The following is a 25243-nucleotide window of genomic DNA, read 5'->3' on the forward strand; positions in this document are numbered from 1 at the left end:
TATATGAAAGATTATTTAAATATTCACATAACACAGGGTACTGGTCACTGATGGGTTAGAAAACAATGCCTATCTGCTATATTATCTGTCTAGATACAAGACCATTCTTTACAGAGCTTATGTAGTGGGTATTTTATGTTCAGCCTAATAGTGCTTTTATTTGTCATCTAACCCTCATTGGTATAAACTTCCATTGGGAATTAAGGAATTACTGCAGTCCAGCTCTGGAATGGTATTTTGGGCCTGGTTGGTTTATTATGTTTATTCCTATGTTCATCATTCTAGTATCAATGCATTGTATCTTCATGTGTTGACTTGAAGATAAACCCCCTTGGTCTACAGTGATTAGTTACCCTTTAAACAGATAGAATTGATAAATCATTAAAGGATTAGTAAATGCTAGCTAAGAAGTGTGCTGTACCTTTACCTAGATTTGTTCATTGATTTTAATGAAAATTGTGCCTGATGTGACAATGCCTTAAGTATATTGACTGCTATGAGACGGCTGCTTAGCCAACAATCATGGACATCACAGTTACACAGTGACTAGTCACCAAACTATGGGTTACATCTTAATCACAGATGATTACTGCTCAATGAAAAGCAATCATTAATATACATGGACATCAAACCGCCCATGTCACAGCAAAGCAGTTGGACCAACTGCAAATCAGAACGCACTTAGCTGAGCCTTGGTTTCAAACAGATTAATCACGAAGTGGTCAACAGCATGATGCCCAGAATAACCTATTTATCATGGTTTTTTATGTTGTCTGTAGCTGGAAAGCAAGAGTCAATTCTGAATAAGGCTTTGTTATATTTGTGTTCTGAGCACCACCGGGTGTGTAGCAACTTCTCGTGACAATGAAGACAATACCTCGGCTTTTTGTAAGCACTGCAGTGCATCTGCCCCAGAATCACAGGAAATTCAACACAGCTACAGATAAGTAATGTTGAGACAAATTGGGTCTCAATGCATAACTTTAAGTATATACTGGGGTCTGATATGAGAACACAGTGCTTTTTGTTATTAAGAAATGAGGTCTAATTTCAGAATGAAGGGAGTTTCTAAAAAGACTGATGGTGAGTTAGGGTCAGTGAGGCAAAGTGTGTAACGTGCAAAGATTTAGAAGTGCTGTTATCGCTATGGAAAAAACAATGCAATTTTTCATCTGCATCCACCTTCCCATTGCACTATTCCGTTGGTTCCTATGGTGATAAGACCACTTCTCAAACTTTGCACCAGATTCACTTTTTACTTGTAATCTCCCTCAAAGAGTTTCATCTGTAGCTAGTTGATCGGCCCCACAAATGTGTGACTTGCAAAAGTCATGAAAAGCGCACAGACAAAGGCTAAATATAACTATGTGCCTTTGAAATGGCCTGTATAAGTGCATTTTTCGCTTTTCTCCTCCTTTAGATCATTGTGTCCAGATGGTTTGCGTTAGGATAAAATAGCGAGAGAAAGGGAGAAAAGTCAAGGAAAGTGGCATGTTTGTCTGGCGAGAGCTGGCATCGGCCCTGCTCCCCTCTAGGAAACGCTATTCACAGTTCAGCTAAAGAGAGTTTGTTGCTATGGATACTGATGTAACAGAGAGAATAGAAAAGGACTGAAAAGCTTTCACCGAGCATGGCGGTGGCTGGTTCACAACCATTCTGTTTTGCTAAATTTGCAATTAACATCCTGACTTTCATTTTTTTCCCTACCATATATTGGTTTATTTCTCTCATACATATAACTGCACATTTTCAAAAAAAATGACACTCATTTTTTATTATGCTGAAAGGCATTTCACGTAAATCGAATGCTAAAAAATGAAAGCAGGTCAGAAGCACTTACTGCTCTAGTAATGTGCGAATTTCTTTATTTGCCAGACACAGTTTACTTTATTAGCGGAATAAGTATAGGCCAGGGCCTGCTGAGCACAATTCACAAGAGTAAATAACAGGTCAGGTTTCCAGGGCAGTACATAACTAATTAATTTGCTGTAGCTAAAATTAGAACTATGCTAATTGGTTTATGAGGCCCTAACAATAGAAGTCTTAAAATAAAAGAGATTTATTGCCGGATCTTTAAAAGACTTATCACGGAATGAATCTCTAACGTATCTTTTACAAATATAATAATGGGAATTAACAACGTGAATGATGATGCTTTATCAAGATAAATGGATGGATAGATTGATGAAGCTCATCTAGCTACTTTATAATGCACAACTGTACCTAGCAAAAATGATGCTGTATTTATTTAAGTGATCTTTAATAAACTGTGGTTTTAATCTCCATCTTGCTGAACCTAATGCGCATGTGTAGAGTGCTACCCATGAATTACAGGAAAATCTGTGATATTAGATTTCAACTAGTGTCAGTAGTCTGCATTGTCCCACTGTGATATGTATGCTTCATGATTCATCCTTTTGTTATAGTGTTCCATAAAAGTACTTTTGAAGGCCCCCAAATCAATCCTACCAATTGGCTCAATGTTGAGTGTCATGAGGGGGCCACACGGTGAGGTAGACAGGAAGTTCTCCCCTACCTCCAACCACGTCCCTCAACAAAGGTGTTCTGCTCCCGACACCTAAAATGTTATGCCGTATGGTCATTATTAAACCTGTGCATTTGGATTTGTAAGATCTTTATTTTTAAAGAATTTTGACAATTTAGTACGTTTGTATGAATCTCTGATAACGAGAAGGACCCTCTGTGAAAAAGATGAATGGCAAGACCTCAGAAATTTTAAGATTCATTTGTTTGCCTGCTGTAGCTGAGTCATCTCTCTTTCTCCCTTTCACACATTTTTGGGAGGTTGCCAGTTAATTAGAAGAGGTTACTTTTGTTAAACAAGCTGTGATTGGCATTTTGGCAATGTTCCCAGAAAATATGGTTAGGGTTCAATGTGGGTACATGTGTTAAGCATCCACAAGTCAAACAAATCTAATAGGTGCTGCTATTAAGCATTAGCAAATACAAACTCCCCAGGAAACAATCAAGGCCATGTTGCAAGAGGTTACATACAGCAAAAAAAAAGGCTACATTTAACCATTGCAATGCCAGAGGTATATAGCACCATTACTACTGCTTAAAAATCCTACCTCAGGTCACTCTAAAACTAAGTTTTTAATAATAGCTTTAAAAATCTCCACCAAAACACCAAAGTATAAAAGGTACAAAGATGAGAAAAATAAAAACCCTCAAGGGTTCTCTGTACTTCAAGCAACTTTTGGTGGGACGCTGTTCCACATATCCACCACCCTATCGGTAAAGTAAATGTTTCTTACATTAAGGAAAACATCCTTAGATTAAATTAAAGTAGAAATCTAAAGGGGTTTCATGGACCTCAAGCTACTACAATGAAATATTAGTCTCAACTAGTGCTGTGGAAGCAGCAAAAGATTCCCCACAATTACCAAACAGTGGCTTGAATAGAAAACTAATGTTGCCCTAAAATCTGATATACTCTTAACTTCAACTGTTAAACAAGTAACAGGGAGCAGTGTGTGACATGTATTAAGTGTAAACCATTTAGCCCAACGCTCTTCCCAGTGACCACCAGCACTGCTTTGTTGTACTTAATGACATAATGGTAGAGGCGATAATAAAGTGAGGGGATTTAAACATGCACAGGATAGGCAGATAAGCCAAAAGTACAGTAAACAAAGTTCACACAAGTCTAGTATTAATCACGTGTTTATATCCAGGATCTTTATGGTGATTTTGTTAAAGAAAAAATATACAACAAATCACCCTTCCTTGATAAATGTGCCCCTATTTTGCTATTTCCACTGCTAGGGGATAGGCTATTACGTTATGATCAGACTTCACCGAAGTATATTTTGGAGAATACATATTTTAACCCCTTAATGACAATTGCCGGTCCTGGCACGGCACGGAAAAGCATGTGCTTTACGACAATTGACGTGCCAGGACCGGCACGTCTTTAAACGGGTGCAGAAAGCGATCTACTATCGCTTTCTGCACCCAAAAAGCGTTGCTGAATGCCTCGACCTCGAGGCATTCAGCAACGCCGCGATCGGCACGAAGGGGCCATCTCTGGCCCCTCCACGGGGCGTCAACATCCGCCATACTTTGTATGGCGGCGGACGCCCGTTTTAAAAGCGTTTAGGAGGCGATCGACGATCGCCTCCTAAACTTAAATGGTGTCGCTGGAATGCCTCGATCAGGAGGCATCCAGCGACACCAAACACTAACCTTTTGATGGGCTGTGACCGCTCCGGAGAGCGGTCACAGCCGCAGCTGCCGGCAATCTTCGCCATCAAGGAAGATGGCCGCCGTCCTGTAACAGGAACCACAAATTTTAAAAGTTCGCTAGATGGTCCAGACCATCTAGAGAACTTTGGCTCCACTTGCAGGTTGAATACAGGTACTGCATTCACCATGCAAGTCAATGGAGCCCAGCTTTCTAATCACAGTGTGATTAGTAAAAATAAATTAAAAAATAAAATAAAATTAATAATAATTAGAAAAAAATAGTAAAAAAACAGTAAAATGTAAAAATCATTTCCCACTGATGTCACTATCAGGGGAACCTCCAAGTTGAAAAAAAATGTTAAAATTTTTTTTAAAAAAAATAATAATAATAAAAAAATATATATATAAAAAATATATTTTTGTGAGCAAGTCCTAAAATTAGCATATTAGCTTAAAACAATTCTCGCATGGAAAGAGTTAAAATACTGGCATATTAAATGCCCGTGGGGTGTCTACTTTTAAAAAATGTATGATTTGATGGGGTAAATTGAATGGGCCAGGTTCAACAACGTCCCAATTAACACGGGGGGAAGGATGGCCACACATCTAATTTCCAATTAGAAAAATGCACACGTACCAAATGTGGCCTTTTAGTTCCCCCAAAAAATGACACACCCATGCATGTGGGGTATCACTGCACTCAGGAGATGTTGCTGAACACATTATGGGGTGTCGTGTGACAGCGGCATATACCAGGAGCTGTAAATTCATACATAAAGTAGGTGTGTGTGGGAAAAATACACACACAAAAATATTACTGCAAACTTTGAAAAAATGCTGGTGGTAAAATGTGTGCATGCAAAGAGTTAAAATACCAGCATTTAAAATACCCTGGGGTGTCTAGTTTTGAAAAATATATGGTTTTGTTGGGCACACTGAAATGGCCCGGCTCAAAGATGTACCAAATAGGGCATGGGCAGTGGATCCCAAATGCCAAAGTTCAACATTGAAAAAAGCGCATGCCCCAAATGTGGCCCTTTTGGCCCTAAACAGCCAGGCAAAATCATTCATGTGAGGTATCGCTGTACTCAGGAGATGTTGCTGAACACATATTGGGGTGTTTTGTGATAGTGACATATACGAGAACATTTTAATTCATACCTGAATTAAAATGTGTGTGGAAAACCAAATGCAAAAAAATTACTACCACAAAGTTTGACAAAGACTGGTGGTAGATATGGTGCATGGAAAGAGTTAAAATACTAGCATTTGAAATACCCTGGGGTGTCTAGTTTTCAAAAATATATGGGTTTATTGGGCACACTGAAATGGCCCAGCTCAAAGATGTACCAAATAGGGCATGGGCAGTGGATCCCCAAATGCCAAAGTTCAACATTGAAAAATGCGCATGCCCCAAATGTGGCCCTTTTGCCCCCAAACAGCCAGGCAAAATCATTCATGTGGGGTATCGCTGCGCTCAGGAGATGTTGCTGAACACATATTGGGGTGTTTTGTGATAGTGACATATACAAGAACATTTTAATTCATACCTGAAGTAAAATGTGTATGACAAAACAAATGCAAAAAAATGACTACCATAAAGTTTGACAAAGACTGGTGGTAGATATGGTGCATGGAAAGAGTTAAAATACTAGCATTTGGAATACCCTGGGCTGTCTAGTTTTCAAAAATATATGACTTGATGGGGTAAATTGCATTGGCCGGGTTCAAAGATACCCGAAATGGCACAAGGGGGGAAGAATTACCAGATTTGGAAAAAATGGCTTTGAAATAGCAAAACGCTACCTGTACTTATTGCCCCATAATGGGTAGAAAAAAGCAAAAAAACATAAAAACATTGGGTATTTCTAAACTCAGGACAAATAGTAGAATCTATTTAGCAGGTTTTTTCATTACCTTTTATAGATGAGTAAAAGATTTTTAAACTAAAAGTTAGAAACAGTCATTTTTTTCTAAATTTTTCACCATATTTTATAATTTTTTTAATAGTAAATAATATGATACAATCAAAACAATGTCATCTAAAGAAAGCCCTTCTTGTCCTGAAAAAAACAATATCTAATGTGTGTGGGTTCAGTAAACGGGAAAGAAGAAAATTACAGCTAAACACAAGCAGCGCAGAAATGTTAAAAAGGCCATTGTCACAAAGGGTACAAAAAGTAAAATCAGCCTTTGTCTCGAAGGGGTTAAACAAATGAATTGTATTTAACATCAGTGTTATTTTTTAGAACACTTCATACACATTGTTAGTTATGGCAGCATACACATCCCTTTGCTTTTCTTGTTGATTTGGTCACATGATCATGCCAACATAATGATAACCAGAATGTCACATGTGAATGCTTAATGTTAACAATAATAACATGAAAATCCATATTCCCATTATATGATACATTTTAAAAAGGCTTGCAAAGATACCTGGATAAGCAAAAACATAGCCTTCTGATGACTATAATATCACATTGTTCACATTTGTTCAGAGTACTGTAACTTAATCAAAGACTGTCATTGTGAATCATTGTATGTCTATGAGAACATCAGAACTCTAGTCATTAATAATAATTGGGCTCTTGGGAAACATTTGTCACAAATTAGGTGCTGTGAATTAATGGTAAACTAATTATTCTTAATATCAAATCCAAAGCATTCATTTATCATTTATGACTTTGGCCATACCTTTTGAGGTTCTTTGTTGTCTAACAATTCCTGCAGTTGGCTCCACTTACAAAAAGTACGCATCTTAACTATTACAGGGAATTAGAAAATACTTCTCAGAACTGTGTGAGATCATATCATAGATCTCAAAGAGATTATTACCCTACCCTGCCATTGTAAACTCCACAATGTTGTAATTTTTTTTGTAGATTTTCCACATATTCCTTTGTCAGCAAATCATCTGCATATGGAGCAATAGTACTTGAACTTTAGCTACATTATGATGTCACTGGATTCATATTTACATTAAATTAATTCAACAATATTTAACTGGAACCTCAACACTTTCTTTTCATACATTTTGTTAATGCAAGTAAAAGCAACATAGTGTTGGGCAAGTATCAAAGTGCTTCTAAACTGCATTTCACATTTAAGAACGGAATTATGATTTCCCTTCTTCCAAATCCTAAATATTTTTAATCTTATGTCTATTTATGTCCAAAAAAAGTTGTTGTCACAAATGTGTAGCATATATTTTCTGCTGCTTCCTTCTCATCTTGTCACTCCCAGAAAACCCCATGAAGAATCCAAAGAGATGTAATGCCAGCATCAGAAAGACATTTGCTAACTATAATACACACCTTAGTAGAGCTGTCATTGTTTCGGTTTCTATGGCAATAACCAATCAGTGCTTGTTTTGTGTCCTATGACAATTAAGTGTTCCCAGCAAAATATGAATGAGGCAAATTGTGATTAAATTAAATAATTTGTTCCAGGAAGGGGCTGAGCATTCAAAAGTACAAAGTATGGTGTTTCTGATGCCGCGGTCCTGCTTAAACATGGTGCAACAATTTGATTTCTAGAGCTACTCATTTGAGGCAGCTGACATCTTATATATTGACTTAAAATGACCAATGTTGCCAGTTCCCATTTGTTTTCTTCAAACTAACCTGATCCGCAGATTCTCCTCTCAAGTCCTGGTCTGGGTCCACACCAACCCTGTTCAGAAACAAACTAAAGTCAGGATTGTAGTCTACTGTTACAGTACTATAATGTAGTACATACAGTGTAATAAAGCCGAAATTTGAGCATCATTATTGTGTATAATATACAATATTGAATCTGCAGTAAATGTAGATTGTTATTATTTGGCACACAGACAAATCTAGGATTAGAAGTGAATCTGATGTTTTAAGGGCTATTAGAGATTAGAGAGATCAATATAAGATAAAGCAAAGGTAAAATGTTATGGTGAGGAATTTCCTCTGACCTTCATAACTGATAAAAGGCATTTTTGAAGCAAGTTACAACGGATGTGTATATTGATCTAAATGTTTTATTAAATCATTTAAATCATGATTAATGTTAAAAAACATTATCTATGATGAAAGGTACCATGTCACCCAAATGAATATTCAACCATTAATTGCTGGGTTTTTAGAAGAGAAGAGCCAAAAAACAAACATTAGGATTTTATATGACATGGTAAGTGCTTAAATTGCATAGTCATTTCTGAGTGGGTACATTTAATAGTGAAAATAGCACGTTTGTCTCGTTTCAATCACTTGGAAGGCCACATAACAGCAATTTAAATCACATGAACATTGCATCGAGTATTTTTATCCAGTGAAATGTGTGTAGTTAGGGGTATCATTAATATGAAAGTGTGTCGTATGAATCACAATTGTTTTCATTGGGATTACAGAGTATAAGGTTGAAAACGTGGTTGGAATTTGCATGAAATACAATTGTGAACAGTTCTAACATGTGGACTTTAATATAAGTCATACAGAGATAGCATTAATCTTGTAAATCTTAGATCTGAGGCAATCCAAGAGGTTGGAGGATTTATAACCGTAGTCCAATTAGGTGTCTGCAGATGAAGAAGACCACGCTGGTCATTTTTTTCAGGCCATATATACACATTCTCATATTTCTAACCAGCACATGTAAATTGTAGTCTTTTTAGATGGTGGATATACAGCTGATTCCCTTCAGGGAGTTTATACATCCCACATACTGCAGGGCATCATTTAATATGTACTATACAAATATATGTGTGGTCTGGAAAAATGACTGATGTGTTCACATTACTGCTGACACCACTGCTGCTGCTGAAGTTACCTTACCTGCACAGCCTTATCTCCAAATTGTAAAGGCACTATCTGGCTGATGGAACATTGGTCTAAGGATAGCCCTAAGATAAAAGATCTTCAGCCCATAATAGTCAGTTGGGCCTCCAGGTGCCATGACTGTCAGGACATCTGCTGCTTCAGACGCCATATATGTCAGAGCCCAGACCTTATCCTTTAGATATCGCAAGAGAGCCATTCACACCAGACATCCTAAGAATATGGCTGAGCTTAACCAGTTCTAAAATACCTCCTGAATGTTGTCTGATCCGCCGCTATGAGAAGCTTTCGTTTGAGGTTATTGCTACCAAACAAGGTTCCACCAGTCATTAAATCCAAGGGTTCACTTATTTTTTTACTTTAATTGATTAGTTAAATAAAGACATGAAAGATTATCATTGTTTGTGTGTTATTATCTTAAGAACATTGTGTTTGTCTATAATTGTGACTTAGATGTAGATCAGATCACATTTTATGAACAATTAATGCAGAAAATCTGGTAATTCCAAAAGGTTTCATTTCATTTATCTTGCCACTGTACTTTAAGATACTATGCATCCATATCAAGCGTGCATATTGCTAAAAAATCGAGAATCCCAGAAAACATGGTATAAAATTAGTACAAAAAAATAATAATCTACAGTGTTGAGTAACACTCCAAATGTTATATACAGAACCATGCTAGACTGGGCTAAAATTCATGGTAACATATACACTGCAGGGTTTTTTTGCGTTTCTATATGTGTTTGCATGCACTTGTGTTTTTTCCACATCAGGCAGCACCACTTTGGACTATCATTTGCAAATACACATTGTTTCCACTGCATGTGCATTGGGTGCTTTTAGATTACAATAATGAACCTGATTATAATAGAATGTCTTATCTAATCTTGGAATTTTTTAGTCTGAGTACATTGGCGCATGTTCCCAATGAAAATGTCTTGCGAAATGCATGTTTATGGGATGAACTGTTTTCTATGAAAAAAATAAAATTGTGAAATCTCGTTTCTTAGCAAAGTGTGAAAAAGAAAGTACACCCTTACTGCTTCCATAGAAATTAAGATGCGAAGTAACAGACAGGTGTTGCTAATCAAATTCCCTTGATTAACTGATCATCAGCAAGTGTGACCACCTCTAGTCTGGAGCATTCAGGTGTGTGTTAACACAATGTCAAAAGGGAAAAGACATGAGCAATGATCTTAGAGAAGCTGTTGCTGAACATCAATCTGGGAAGGGTTATAAGGCAATTTCAAACCAATTTAAAGTTCATAATTCTACAGTGAGAAAGATTATTAAAAAAAAGTAGAAAAAATTCAAGACAGCAGTGGACGTCCCAGCAAATTCACCCCAAGGTCAGGCCGTGCAAAGCTCAGAGAAATTGCAAAAAACCCAAAAGTTACATCTCAGACTCTAATCTTAAATGTTAAAGTTCAAGACAGTAAAATTAGAAAAAGACTGAACAAGTATGGTTTGTTTGGAGTGGTTGCCAGGAGAAAACCTCCTTCATCTAAAAAAAAAACAAAAACATGGCTTTTCTTTGCAAAGTTGCATCTGAACAATCCACAAGACTTCTGAAACAATGTCGTTTGGACAGACAAGACCAAAGTGGAGATGCTTGGCCATAATACACAGGGCCATGTTTGGCGAAAACCAAACACATCATGTCAGCACAATCACCTCATACCACCTGTCAAGCAAGTTGGTGGAGGGGTGATGATTTGGGCTTGTTTAGCAGCCACAGGACCTGGGAACCTTGCAGTCATTGAGTCAACTATGAACTCCTCTTATACCAAGGTACTCTATAGTCAAATGTGAGGCCATCTGTCTGACAGATAAAGCTTGGCTGAAATTGGGTCATTCAACAGGACAGTGATGCCAGGCATGCCAGCAAATCTATAACAGAATGGCTGAAAAGGAAAATAATCAAGATCTTGCAATGATTCAGTAAAAGTCCAGACCTCAACCCAACTGAAATGTTGTGGCGGGACCTTAAGAGAGCTCTGCATAAACAATGCAATCAGGGGAGAAGGTGTGCCTAGAAGCTCCTTCCTTTTGCAGAAGTGCACCAGGAGGCAGGATCAAGGAGAAGCATTAAAAAAAAGAAGACACAGGGAGAAAAGGATGAAGATAGAAGAACAAAAAGGGGCAGGACAGGAAGAGCTGGAAAGGAGACAGGGACACGGAAGCAGTCGGCTGAAAAGTTAGGAAGACATACAAGAGAACGTGAGAGGGCGTGAATGAGAATGTGAGTAAGAAAGCTGAGAGAATGAAAGAGAGATTTTTTAAAATCATGATACAACATAATGGATGTGGCGTGGTTTTGGTGGGCATGGTTTTTTGGGGGGGCAGCATTTTATCCTTGGACCCAGCCAGCACAATGTCTTGGGCTGGCCCTGGCTGTATACCTACTTTGTCCAGCACCTCAGACAAAAGTGTGGTTTTGTCATATGTATCATTTTTTCCATATACAAAGGGTGTTTTATAATAATGTTGCCTGCCTCAACATTTTCCTAAACACTTCACTTATGATGATCTCTTTCTGACCCAGAAAGATCAGTCTCCTTAGGTAGAATTAATCTAGTTCCTCTGCAGTACTTTGCCAACAGGCTGCAGGTTGTGACTGATTATGTGTAAAAAGCTTGTGATGGGTTTATTATTGACATTGCTGAGAAAACACAACTCATTTTGTGTGTTAATTTAAAAAACGGCAGTACTTGATGTGAAAAGCGATTGACTGAGACAAGTGTTAGAAGTCCCAATTCCTCCCTGAACTTAAGCTTGCTTTTACTGTTTTAATGCGAGATTAAATATCTCTCAGATGTTTATATAGCTATATTTATATTCATTTTTTGTAGTTTTGATGTGCATCTAAAAATGTAAACAGAACCAAAAAATAAACCTCTCTGTGTAGAAGTTTAATTGATTGGAATTTAGCATATTGAGAAAATCATCTTATCAGTGTGGGATAGAAACATTAAAGGGACAGTTTAGTGTCCCTGACACCCACACTATAGACAAATGGAAATTAACCTCTTATTTACTGACGGTATTTTATATCCAAAAATCTAGGGCTTTCTTTGTCTTTTAGCCATGATTCTTCTTTTGCGTGCACCCGCACAAATGATATACTGTTTTATCAAGTGCATATGATGGCTGCAATGTCCCTTTAACCCCTTCGTGACAAAGGCTGACTTTACTTTTTGTACCCTTCGTGACAATGGCTGTTTTAACATTTCTGCGCTGCTCGTGTTCAGCTGTAATTTTCTTCTTTCCCGTTTACTGAACCCACACACATTAGATATTGTTTTTTTCAGGACAAGAAGGGCTTTCTTTAGATGACATTGTTTTGATTGTATCATATTATTTACTATTAAAAAAAGTATAAAATATGGTGAAACATTTTGAAAAAAATGACTGTTTAGTTAAATTTTAGTTGAAAAATATTTTACTCATCTATAAAAGGTAATGAAAAAACCTGCTAAATAGATTCTATTATTTGTCCTGAGTTTAGAAATACCCAATGTTTTTATGGTTTTTTTGCTTTTTTCTACACATTATGGGGCAATAAGTACAGGTAGCGTTTTGCTATTTCAAAGCCATTTTTTCCAAATCTGGTAATTCTTCCCCCCATGTGCCATTTCGGGTATCTTTGAAGCCGGCCAATGCAATTTACCCCATCAAGTCATATATTTTTGAAAACTAGACAGCCCAGGGTATTCCAAATGCTAGTATTTTAACCCTTTCCAAGCACTAATTCTATCATCAGCCTTTGTCAAACTTTATGGTAGTAATTTTTTTTGCATTTGTTTTTTCACACACGTTTTACTTCAGGTATGAATAAACAGGTTCTGGTATATGTCACAATCATAAAACACCCCAATATGTGTTTAGCAACATCTCCTGAGTACAGCGATACCTCACATGAATGATTTTGCCTGGCTGTTTGGGGGCAAAGGGCCACATTTGGGGCATGCGCATTTTCAATGTTGAACTTTGGCATTTGGCGATCAACTGCCCATGTCCTATTTGGTACATCTTTGAGCCAGGCCATTTCAGTATGCCCAATAAAGCCATATATTTTTGAAAACTAGACACCCCAGGGTATTTCAAATGCTAGTATTTTAACTCTTTCCATGCACCATATCTACCACCAGTCTTTGTCAAACTTTGTGGTAGTCATTTTTTTGCATTTGTTTTTTCACACACATTTTACTTCAGGTATGAATTAAAAGGTTCTCGTATATGTCACTATCACAAAACACCCCAATATGTGTTCAGCAACATCTCCTGAGTACAGCGATACCTCACATGAATGATTTTGCCTGGCTCTTTGGGAGCAAAAGGGCCACATTTGGGGCATGCGCATTTTTCAATGTTGAACTTTGGCATTTGGGGATCCACTGCCCATGCCCTATTTGGTACATCTTTGAGCCGGGCCATTTCAGTATGCCCAACAAAACCATATATTTTTGAAAACTAGACACCCCAGGGTATTTTCAATGCTGGTATTTTAACTCTTTGCATGCACACATTTTACCACCAGATTTTTTTCAAAGTTTGCAGTAGTATTTTTTTGTGTGTATTTTTCCCCCACACACCTACTTTATGTATGAATTTACAGCTCCTGGTTTATGCCGCTGTCACACGACACCCCAATATGTGTTCAGCAGCATCTCCTGAGTACAGTGGTACCCCACATGCATGGGTTTGTCATTTTTTGGGGGAACTAAAAGGCCACATTTGGTACGTGTGCATTTTTCTAATTGGAAATTAGATGTGTAGCCATCCTTCCCCCCGTGTTATTTGGGACATTGTTGAACCCGGCCAATTCATTTTACCCCATCAAATCACACATTTTTTAAAAGTAGACACCCCATGGGCATTTAATATGCCAGTATTTTAACTCTTTGTGTAACTCATTTTTTCCCTGTGGTGTAGACTTTTTATATCCACTGTATAATATATTGTTTTTATTTTATTTTTAGTGCACAGAACCGTATAATGCAACACTGTTACAATGTCAAGAATTTATTTTTGTGTAACATCCTTCTATTTTACTAATTATCTATATTACGTAAGCTGTGACCTTTATCACCATTTGAAATACTACCATTCCCCAGAAGTTTTTTTAATGCGTTATTTTGGGGATATTTAAATTAAAGGTAAGGGACTATTTTAGTACATAGAAGCTGGTATTTTAGGAAAAAGGTGGCAAAATCACTTTCCATTTTTAAATCTGTCTGCCTTTTCTTCACCCTACGCTTGTCTGAGCAATAAATTTGCACCTTAATAAAGGAGTTAATTCTAGGCCAAGTCAAGAAGGCTGCCCCAGGTAGTATACACATATGGCATATATATATATATATATATATATATATATATAATCTTAATTTCAGCTATATCTCTTCCTGAAGCAAGTAATTGCATGTTAACCATCTGCATCATACTACACATAAACTGACCACTTTGATAACAAGATGCTAAGATTTATTTTCTACAAGGATCATTCATCCATCAAACAAAAACCTGCAAAATCTACTGTCAGAAAATGAACTCCTTAGCTCTGGAGCAAAACAGCATATACTGCGGCATTTTATTCCGTGCACAAATGTATTGCATGAGCTTGATCATAGTAACACAAACCTTATATGATTCATATAGAAATCTTTAGGTCCAGGGTAAGTGGTTTCCACAGGATTTCAGCATTTGAAATGCATTTGTGTATTACTGTATACTAGATACTTCATGTATTCATACACAAATGTATCCGTAACTGCAGGCACATCAGAAAATATATAAATAATACTGAAGGGCCCTGTAATGAATGGCAATATTATGCATTCAATACATCAGGGCATTGTATATCCACGGATTAATCACGGTCATTCTAGCTTGGAACTTACACTGTTAGTCAATGGAATTCAAGACCGTTTTATGTTATGTTATTCATAGCATTTCCTTCAGAGATCTTATTAAATGTCAGTTACCTAGTGAAAGAGGTAATATGTAATGCTGACATAGGTTGCTAATATACTCTGATGTGGAAACTCCAATTCTGTATTTTAAAATTAACAATTTTATGGATTATCTATACAAACAGGAGACTGTGAAGGATAAGATATGCTAATACTGACAGCTAAGTACCGTCAGATGATGTTTTTAGTGCACTATGATGGTCCTGGTTCTGGTAATTCTGATCAAGTAAAATCAAAAAAGGAAAGCCTTTAATATTTGTGATAAAAATACTTTTTGTAATGTTTTGCGTACAAGGAATTCAACAAGATATTTTGTTAGGTGAATAACATAACTTTCAACAGTACCAGTATCTATGAGACACAATTTGTGGGCTCTGTCTTGCTGTCCCTGGCAGCTGCCCACTATCCTGCTTTTACAGATACCTGACCAGCCCTGGGAGATATTTAATCAATGGAGACCTCCGCCACAGATCCTACATGGCTACCAAGTACCTCTACAGGCTCGTTTGAGTAAAGTTGACAGTGCCCTGCCCAGTCTCACCTTTCTCCATCTCTTGTCACAACCCACAACACAAGTATTCCAGAATGATTTGGGAAGACAAAAAGTGAGGTGTACTTTAACTTGCTAAACATGACATACATTCATGTGAACAGCACGGGCATTTCTCAGAGTGCGTGCCCACCAAACTGTAAACTATGATGGTGTCATCAAGTAAGTCACTTCGAAAAACTTCTCTAAAAGTCTTGGCTAGCCTCCCCAATTCATGCCCTTATTCTATTTTTGTTTTAAAAGTGCAAGGAATAATCTGAGGAGAATAATACAGTTGTTAAACAAAATAATTGTAAATAAGTAAGCAAGCAAGCAATGCAATAAAGTGTCACAAAAAGCAAGCAGGGTGCTGGGTTGTATAGTGAGAGGCAATACATAAAGAGGGAGGTGGTTCTGCCACTTTAGAGATCTCTGGTCAGGCCTCCCCTATTATTGCGTACAGTTTTGAAGACCCCATCTTCACAAGGATATTATCATATCGAAGAGGAGGACAACCAAATGGGGAATGATTGGCAAGAAAAAATTATCAGAAAGATTATGGGAACTCAATATATATATCAAAATGGGCAGACTAGATAGGCCCAATGGTTCTTACCTGTCGTTAGCTCATTTTTTCCCTGTGGTTTCTTGATCAGACATCTTACTTTTTGTGATACCACAGTAGGAGAGCTGAAAGCTTCCTGTGACTCGATTATGTCCTGTAGCTGATTTATGTATATGTCAGCAGTAAAGAAGATATGGAGTCAGGAGCTAAATCCAGTCTTTTTCACTGAAGCATGTGAATAATTTTCATAATTCCACAATATGACAGGAAATCAATTAATCTTGGGGGTTAACAGATGGAGATAAATGCTTGCGAATCCAAAAGATGACAGGGCATCACAGTACTGGTTCGATGAATCGTACGGTGTAATTAATATGATTAAAAAAAACTTCTGATAAGCACTTGGGGCTCATAACACAGAACTTACATTCTAAAAACAAACATGCAGTGTCTAGATCTGTATGTGAAGTCTAAAGATCATTAACTATGTACGTATTTATTCGAAACAATGACGTTTATGGTGCATTCCAGACAGGTGGACATTCATGGTTATGAGATAATTGACATGTTATTGGTTACAAGGTGTTTTGGGCTTCATGTATGTTGACTTTATAGGGTAATGTGTTATTTTAAAGTAAGGTTTGGCCTGTTAATTTTTGTTGTTGGTACCGCTTTATGTTTAGGGATAGCCTTAAGCATATTTTATGCACGCTTAAAACGTTCTACTGTATTAACCTTTACTATTCCCTCTGCAAGGTGATTTCACTTCCCAACCACTGTCTCCGAACAAATACCTGACTACCTTCTAGTTTTAGACTATAGCCTCTTATGCTAGTATTTTATCTCCTCTGAATGAAGCAGGGGCTATACAATAAAATCCATGATTACTATAACAAATTTAACTGGGCAAGCAAATGCCTGTTTAGATAACCATATTTTGGGCAAAGTACTTGATATCCTGGTGATTATATTGTGCTAGTCAAACAGATGCCTTCTGGAAGTCATCCAACAAGATGTTTCGTGACATCTCCTTATCCAATAAAGACATGGAACTATCTGGCACATGTTGATACTGAAGCATATTTTAACACAAAGCTTGTGGCTATGGAGCCAGATTTTACAATTCAGAAAACTACAATTGATACGGTTTATAATCAGGCATTTCCTAGAGAGTCCTTTGTTAACAGTGGATGTAAAAATATATATATATACCCAGAGGTCTTTTGGCTCTCCTTTAGATTTACATCATCCTTTTGGGAAATAATTTTTACAGATAATTAATTCAATGGAAACTCTGATTTCTGGAGTTGCCCATTTTTTCAGTCAATACCACTGACCAGTAAACAGACTCCATGCCAGCAAATTTGCTACAAAGTACTTTCATTGTTTAAAGTAAGTGGAACAGAACATTTCTGGAGGAAAATGAAAAGCAGGAGCCTCAACTTTATGAACTGCTTATTACAATTTTGAGAATACTGATTTAAAACAAGAAGTTCAAATGAGGTAAAGACACCTAGAACAGAATGTCAGTAAGAATGGGACATGTCTGGTATGGTCCAATTTGCTTTTTTTTTTTAATAATAACTGACGAACACAGGGGTATTTCATTTCTTATTAACGTTTACAAAAACTTATATCCCCCTGTGCAATCCCATAACTCATAGACTATAGTTACTGCCAACTCATAAGCTAATAAAAAACAAGTCGTCATTTAAATTAATAACGAGAATTACCACTTAGAAATATCTGTTTACAACACTTACACATCGACTGCTATTGTATGTATGAGGTTCTTGTTGCAGCTCAACTCTCTTTTAGAGCTACTTTTCTTCTATGCTCTATTAAAAATGTGTGCTTAAAACTATGAGCTCATTGTAATATGCAGTAAGACAGATCCCATCACTGTCAACTGGATGCGGTCTTAACAAGGAGCTCCAACGGATGAAGATCCTGCTAAGTTCAGTTGCCTTCAAATGAACCTCACAATAGGTATTGGTAAAATCCAAGTTCCCAGTGAAGTGTAAGGTATAGTTATTAGTTATCAGATCATTCAACAAATCTGATTTTGTATAACATCTCGAGCAGCTCAACCCTTGGGTATGGCCTGTTTATGTTAAAGGGATCCAATCATTGCTATAGCCTGATACCATTGCTCATTATCAGCAATAAAGTTAGAAACAAAGCAATTCATTATTAATGAATGGCATTGCACATGATTATGTGATTAGGCATACAATCTGAAGTACTTAAAATATAAACGAGAATGCAGCTCAAGAGGCACTCACTAATTTTGTGTATTCCGGACCATTTTCTTTCTGACAGCTCAGTGGGGGATAGTGCCAAATCCGTTACAGGACTTGCACTTCTAAAAGAAAAAATGCTCATCAGCAGAAGGCTGCCATCCATGTCTTTAACAGCCATATCTCCTGCTTCAAGCTCTCTGCTTCTAAAGATAAATCCCCCTGTCCCAATGTCTTCATGGTTGAGCAGTTAGTCCTGCTGACTTCAGAAATGTAGCCTTTCCAAAAAGAACATAATAGTTTAAGTTAAATGTACTAAGTAAGCCAAGGAGGAAGGGCAGGCACCTGATAAACTACTGCAATCGGACTTACCCTCTTGTATTTTAAATTGTGGTGTTTCAGAAACTAAAATAAAGAATTCTGGGAATTCTAAACTACTTCAAACTGTTCTTTTTTAATCAGTTAAACCTTCCTTGAATGGACTACTACAAACAGCAACCACTTTCTCACACACGTTAAGTTTATTTCATTATGACTTGGCGTGATGGTTTGAAGTGCAGCAGCAAGAATGGAATCACAGGATGGGGAAAGACATTTTAAAAACAAAGGAGCAGAAGAAAAATCAATTCATAGTGAGCAGCAAAATAGCTTCTGTGTGAATCTGCCAACTGTACTCTTCACCCCTCAGACATGACATTTTATTTGTCCTAAACTAAATTTAAAAAACAAAAATTTGGATTTCACCCGTGACTTGTCCAAAAATGGTTAGTATGTTGTATTCTATGATGTACAATACAATGCACTTCATCTATAAAATATGATTACAAGAGTGGTTCAGCAGTCTCCATAGGTTATTTTTTTATTGAGAGACCCACTAACAAAACATAGGGTGGTAATGGCCAGACTGTCACTCCACATCCGTTTTGGATTAGGCCATATCGATATACTGTATAGCTGAATTTGTACCAGTTCTGGGTAGGCATTCCATATTCCAGTTCATATTTGTCTGTCAAAATTCATTTCTGTAGAATGTTTGTCCAAACAGCTGTTGCATTTGCTAAGACCACAAATGTCATGTAGCCGGCATATTGTTTTATGCACATTGTTTGAAAGCATCTTAAAGACAAGGGTGTCCCAGTTTGCAAATCACTATGGTGCTGTTTGGAAAAAAAACTGCAGTGATTCAAGCCTTAGCCACATTTATGTGTCCTTTAAAACTCAGAAACATATAATTTGATGGCAGATAAGAACCATTTGAGGTCTGCTCTATTTTTTTCCCTCCTGTAAATACCTCAAATCCTATGTGGTCCTTGTTCTTGTCTTAGCGTCAAGAGGATACCTTTTAAGCCACATTTTCATTTTATTTTTTCATTCTATATATCCCATTTTTAATATTAAATACCCTAGGATGACAAATGTATATATACCCAAATAGTCCAATATAAAGAAACTGTTATTAGCCATCCATTGCTGAGTTGGCCCTCTTCAGTCTGTAGAGGTCATCTTTATATAGTACCAAAAAGATCTGCATCTCTACAATGGTGCCTTTTAACAATAATGACATTTTAAGACAAAGAGAGGACATGGTGATTTCTTGTTCATTTAAAGGTGACTCTTATGCAAAGCAAGTGGCAGAGAAAAGCATTAGAAAAGCATTTTGGTGAGGAAATTGTTTCACATATTGCTGACCACCAGAGGCATGGAGTAAGCACATCAAGCATTCCCCTTGGCAAACTGCAATGGAAACGACTGCCATCCAGGGGAGCATTAAAGTGGAATAAGTTAACTTGACAGACCTGCTAATTCAGCACCGTGTTAAATTGATGAAGTGGAAAGTTGTCAGAGAACAAAGTCATCAGGAGGTAAGTGTGATGGAGCACATTCACATTAAACATGGTAGCAAGCTATAATTTGATTAACAGTGTAGAAGTTTTGAAATCTGATAGCACCTGCGACGGCAGATGACATAGTTAAGGACATGATAAAACGGTGGGTCGCTACTTTTCATATAATCAAACAGAAATGTAGAAACAAACATTTCAGTTAAATGCCTAAATAATGAAGTATTTCTATGTAGCTTATACGACCGGCTGCCCTATGCAGTTGAGTGATACATGAAAATGAACTGTTTTGAACCCAATAAATAGAACACTGTTATCACATGCTACCTGTGTTATACTTAAGAGAGAGCTATATATTCCCGCCAAAATTAATTTAAGAGGTCTGCTGCAGAAAAGTTTCAAATTACAGATAAAGCCCAAAATACTTCAAGCAAAGGTTAACAAAAAAGTAAAATATTTGCATATTACATACTGTGAGCATGTTCCAAAAGCTCAGCAATTGTATTGAGACCTTATAACATGACCTGACCTGTGCCTTTGAAGGACATTTTCAATTTGAGGGGCAATGCTGAAGGTGCAGATTGTGGCACATCCTTAACAATATTTTAAATGTACAGGTCATAAAACAAGGTAAACAAATTTCATTCTGTCTTATTCATAGTTGCCAGCAGTCTCACATTCCAAACAACCTAGCTTATGTCCTATGTAACATCTGTACCATAACTATGCATGCACAAGGGCCTAAATATTTTCTATTTTCATCCAAATATGCCTCTTATTTTGACAGGACAATCACAGTACTGTAACCAATGTCTACATCAATTGATTCTTATTTGGGGAAAAATAACATTAAATAACACAACAATAAGTAAATAACATTGCCGCTGAATGATATACCGTTTTAAGTCATCTGTTGGCAAGAGATTTCATTTTTACAGTAGTCCTGCCAGGTTTTAGGGACAGCATTACAGGAAAAACAGGTAAAGAATATCACTGTCTGCATGGGTACCGTGGCGTGTATCTCTTCTGCATGCATAGAACCTCAGTGACATCTCACATGAATAATACAAAGCTCAGTGACAACACACATGAATTGTTGTAGGCCGGGAATAAACATCTACAATCCAGTATGGATTACTAGATGTCACCATTGCTTTGCAAGTCTTTATAAAAAAGCAGCAATCACTTTATAGCACAATAAAACTATTGTTACTTTATAGCACAATATAACTATTGTTACCTTACAGGCAATTATGTATTATTTCAATGTTATTATTTTAATATATTAAAGAGGATTGATAACATCAAGGCAGAAGACGTATCAATGGTAAAGAGGAGACTCCACTAAACAAATTGACAAGAACAAATGTACAGTTTGTAGCTAGTTTTTACAGGCTTTATCCAATAAAGATGGAATTGGTAGGAAAGTGTGCCGGAGAGCTGCACCTTCATCTGATTTAGTCCCCTGCAGTGGTGCGGAAGATCTGGATCCTAAACCTGCTGCTTGCCCACAGCAGGGCTAAATAAAAAATAAAAACCTGCCCGGTGCCCAGAACTACACGTCCCGGGCGTCTGGTGATACGAATTGCGCATCCCTGCGCCAAACCCCGATTCGGGCCCATACGGTATTTCCCTCCTTCATTATGTCTTTTAAATGAGATTGCCGGTTAGATAAATGCGTCAGATGTTTCTAATATATAGCCATAAGCCCATTTTGTTGTAACCACCATTGTAACATACTATTTCCTACATATGTTCATATGCAATTGTTGATGGTGAATAATTTAGGTCAAAACAAAATAAAAAAGAGGTATATCCAGCGGTCACGTCTCCTGCAAGTGAAATACATGGGAGGATATCAACCTACCATATCACCTTACAGTTAGAGTAAGTATCTGCAAAACATTTAAAGTGATAAACAAACAAAACACAAAGCTTTGGGTACTTTTCATAAATAATTTCAGTCATGCTGGCAGTTCCCCTTTAAGGGTGAAAACTGTGCATTCAAAGGCTGAAAATGTCCAGCCAGATACCTTAATAAGAAAATCTGCCATTCTCATCTATTCCCTATTTTAATTTCATTCCACTTTGCAATCTGCTCACAAAGTTACGTGCCAGTGTGAGGAGCACCGCGATGTTTATTGGACAGATGGAGAGTGGTCCTCACTGCCTGCAAGCTTATAGTATGTGTGTGTTTTATGGAAGACTGATTTCCAAAGGTGGTTCTGGGACGTAAACATGTCAAGGTCCCTTGAAAGTCACTGTCTAAAATGTACTTCCTGCCAGAATGCTAAAAGCTTAAAATATATTTGACAGTTAACCTGTTCGTTGTCATAGAAGGGATTGCTTTTTCTGTTTACATGATATTAAAAGTCAGCTGTCTACAGCCAAGAAGTGACTTTCGTTGAGGTTGCGTAATCAAAATATGTATTTCCCTCCTTCATTATGTCCTTCAAATGAGATTGCCAGTTAGATAAATGTGTCAGATGTTTCTAATATATAGCCATATGCCCATTTTGTTGTAACCACCAAGTTCATTTCTTTCAGGACATGGGCCAGGTTTTAAAAGCAATTTTTAAGAATTATAGGATTTAAACAGACTCAGTGTCCAAACAGAAAACATCTCATATGGACACAAATCAGCTGATCAAACTCATGGTTACTATATATCACCACAAACTAGAAAACATTTCATTATATGCGAAAACTTTGGCACATTTGGCATACACAATGTGATTGTAGGGCAATAGCCCAAAGTCTAACTAGAATAGACACATTAAATAAAAGAGTTACTATACAATATCCTGAGAGTGCCTCTTCCACTCTTGATCTCTGATCAACATGAATCATGTAACTTGTCATAAATCTTGATATAAAACCACATAAAATATTCATGACATCATGTTTCCTTTTTTTCGCTAGTGCTAAACATGACCTCGATCAGATTATAATGCAACAACAGGAACACCATGAAATTGTTTTACTTTACAGAGAGGGTAGATAAATGGAACAGCCTCACATTAGAAGTGGTAGAGGCTAACGCCAGTGTTACATCATTAAAAATGGGCAGACTAGATGGGTTGATGGTTCTGCCGTATAATTTTAAGAAATCCACTTCCTAAGCAATTGCATGGATCAATGGGAACAAAAAATGTTAATGAAGGCAGCTCGTAAAAATATAGGCAGATATTTATACAACATTAAACAATAAACATTTGCTCATAAGGACTGGATAGCCTTTTTAGCATCAATTTAAATCAAAACTTTGTATTTTGCTATAGCAGAGCTATAGAGAGGTTCCGTCCTGTTAAGAATTACGTAGGTGAGGATCAGTATACTGGCTCTCCCTTTACCTGCATGGTATATGGTAGCCAGTGGAAAAACTGGCACAATGGGGCAGGAGATAAAGGGAGATGGGATGAAAGGTAGCCTGGCAGAGGTGTTCAAAATTGGTTGCGGTGCCCAAAGGTTGGAGAGGGGGTAACAAATTAGTAAGGAGTTGCTATAATCGAGACAAGATATCACTAGGAAATTGATTAGTACTTTAGTAGTCTCTTGTCTTTTGTTTTTCAGTTTTCTTAGGTCTTACCTTGACCAGTAGTGCAGACATGAATCAATTTGTGATTGTATCAGTGTGGGTCTTTATAGCTCACATTCATATAGTAACCTGGGCCTATCTGTGTTTCTGGAGCACCCTGTTATTCTACATATGTCCCAGGATGGGGTTTAGTCTCCACTCCCCCCTACTTCTGATAATTACAGCATATAGACATAATTAAAGAGCCACTCAATGCATATAATTACATTCATAGAAACATGATGTAAACTTTAAGAAAACTAAATAACAGCTAAAATAATATACTTTACAAATATGAAATTTTTCTTTTAAATGACTAAGCAAAGGATGAGTCAGGAATAAATCTTATCTCCATTACAGAAGGTAGGAAAAAGCCATAATGCATTGGAGTTATAGCTTAAGACAAAATGTAATTACAGCCAAAGGACTTAGCAATGAATAATAGGTAGTACTTATGGATGCCCTGCAACAAGTTCAATATTGTCCTGAACACTATAACGACTTCTCACAATAGAAAAAGGTCCCTTAAGGGCACAAGTGCTTTGGCTACAAGAAGGGCTGTTTCCATCTTTTTAATAAGAACAATACTTAAATGTAATTTAACTGACAAATCCAATCTACTTATGCCTCCAGCAAAAGTATTTTGTCCAGTGTTGCTTCTATAAGGATTGATCAAACCACAATTTGTATTGTATTAAACAAACTTCCTTTTATTGTAACCCTGCAAGTAAGTTTGGAATATATTACTCTACAAATGGCAAAGTTCATAAACTCTCATTCTAATACTCCTTTTTAGTATAATGAGGGCTGAGGGGTCTATTATAGCAAGATGTTTAGCTACCCCCAAGTTGGTAATTGTCATAGTACTCAGCAGCTCCTTTTTGTCAAAACTTTTTTGTTGTAGACAAGGATGAATGCAACATTTTAGTAATTAGGATAATGCAGAACAGTTACAATGAGGAAGACCAACTTTTGTGTCAGTTGCACATATTAGATATGACCATTCCCCCTTGGTTACAGATAGGGTACAATTAAGAGAAAAAATAATGTTTGAGTCAAATGGTCAAGTGTCTTGTGTAGAGTGTGGATAGGCCCATCTCCAAGGGTGCAACTCGATTTTTAGAGTGCAGTTGCCTTATATATGAAGAATTGAATTATGCATCCCATCTCGAGCCCCCATACAAAAAGGTTCTCCACCTCCATGTCTAGCCAGTAACAGAACATGACTCTCAAGATGCCAATTATCTACTTTCTGTATTTATCACACCCTGTCACCACTCTTCCCATCATCACCCAACAAACCTATTGTAAAGTGTGCTGATCTAATATGCGCAATTGATACAGAGATCCCAGCTGTGGCTAATAACTCACATTAATGTAGTTGAGACTCTAGCTCACTGGAGCACCAAATGGTCATCTTGTGAACAAAGTATGGGGTGAAAGATAATTGTTAACTAATTCATTTGTATGTATATGAACATGTTTATAGTTCCGCTCTT

The 25243-nt window shown here is 37.1% G+C and overlaps 1 protein-coding gene across 1 annotated transcript in view; it reads right to left on the reverse strand.

Annotated features, from left to right (window-relative positions):
- SLC9A9 (solute carrier family 9 member A9) overlaps positions 1 to 25243 on the reverse strand; it is a 206200-nt gene that overhangs the window by 33014 nt on the left and 147943 nt on the right. The window contains exon 13 of the mRNA XM_053459240.1: positions 7836 to 7884. Coding sequence (XP_053315215.1) covers positions 7836 to 7884 — 49 coding nt within the window. The remainder of the gene's footprint in view (positions 1 to 7835; positions 7885 to 25243) is intronic.

Source organism: Spea bombifrons, chromosome 3 (assembly GCF_027358695.1).
Source record: "Spea bombifrons isolate aSpeBom1 chromosome 3, aSpeBom1.2.pri, whole genome shotgun sequence".
Taxonomy (NCBI): domain Eukaryota; kingdom Metazoa; phylum Chordata; class Amphibia; order Anura; family Pelobatidae; genus Spea; species Spea bombifrons.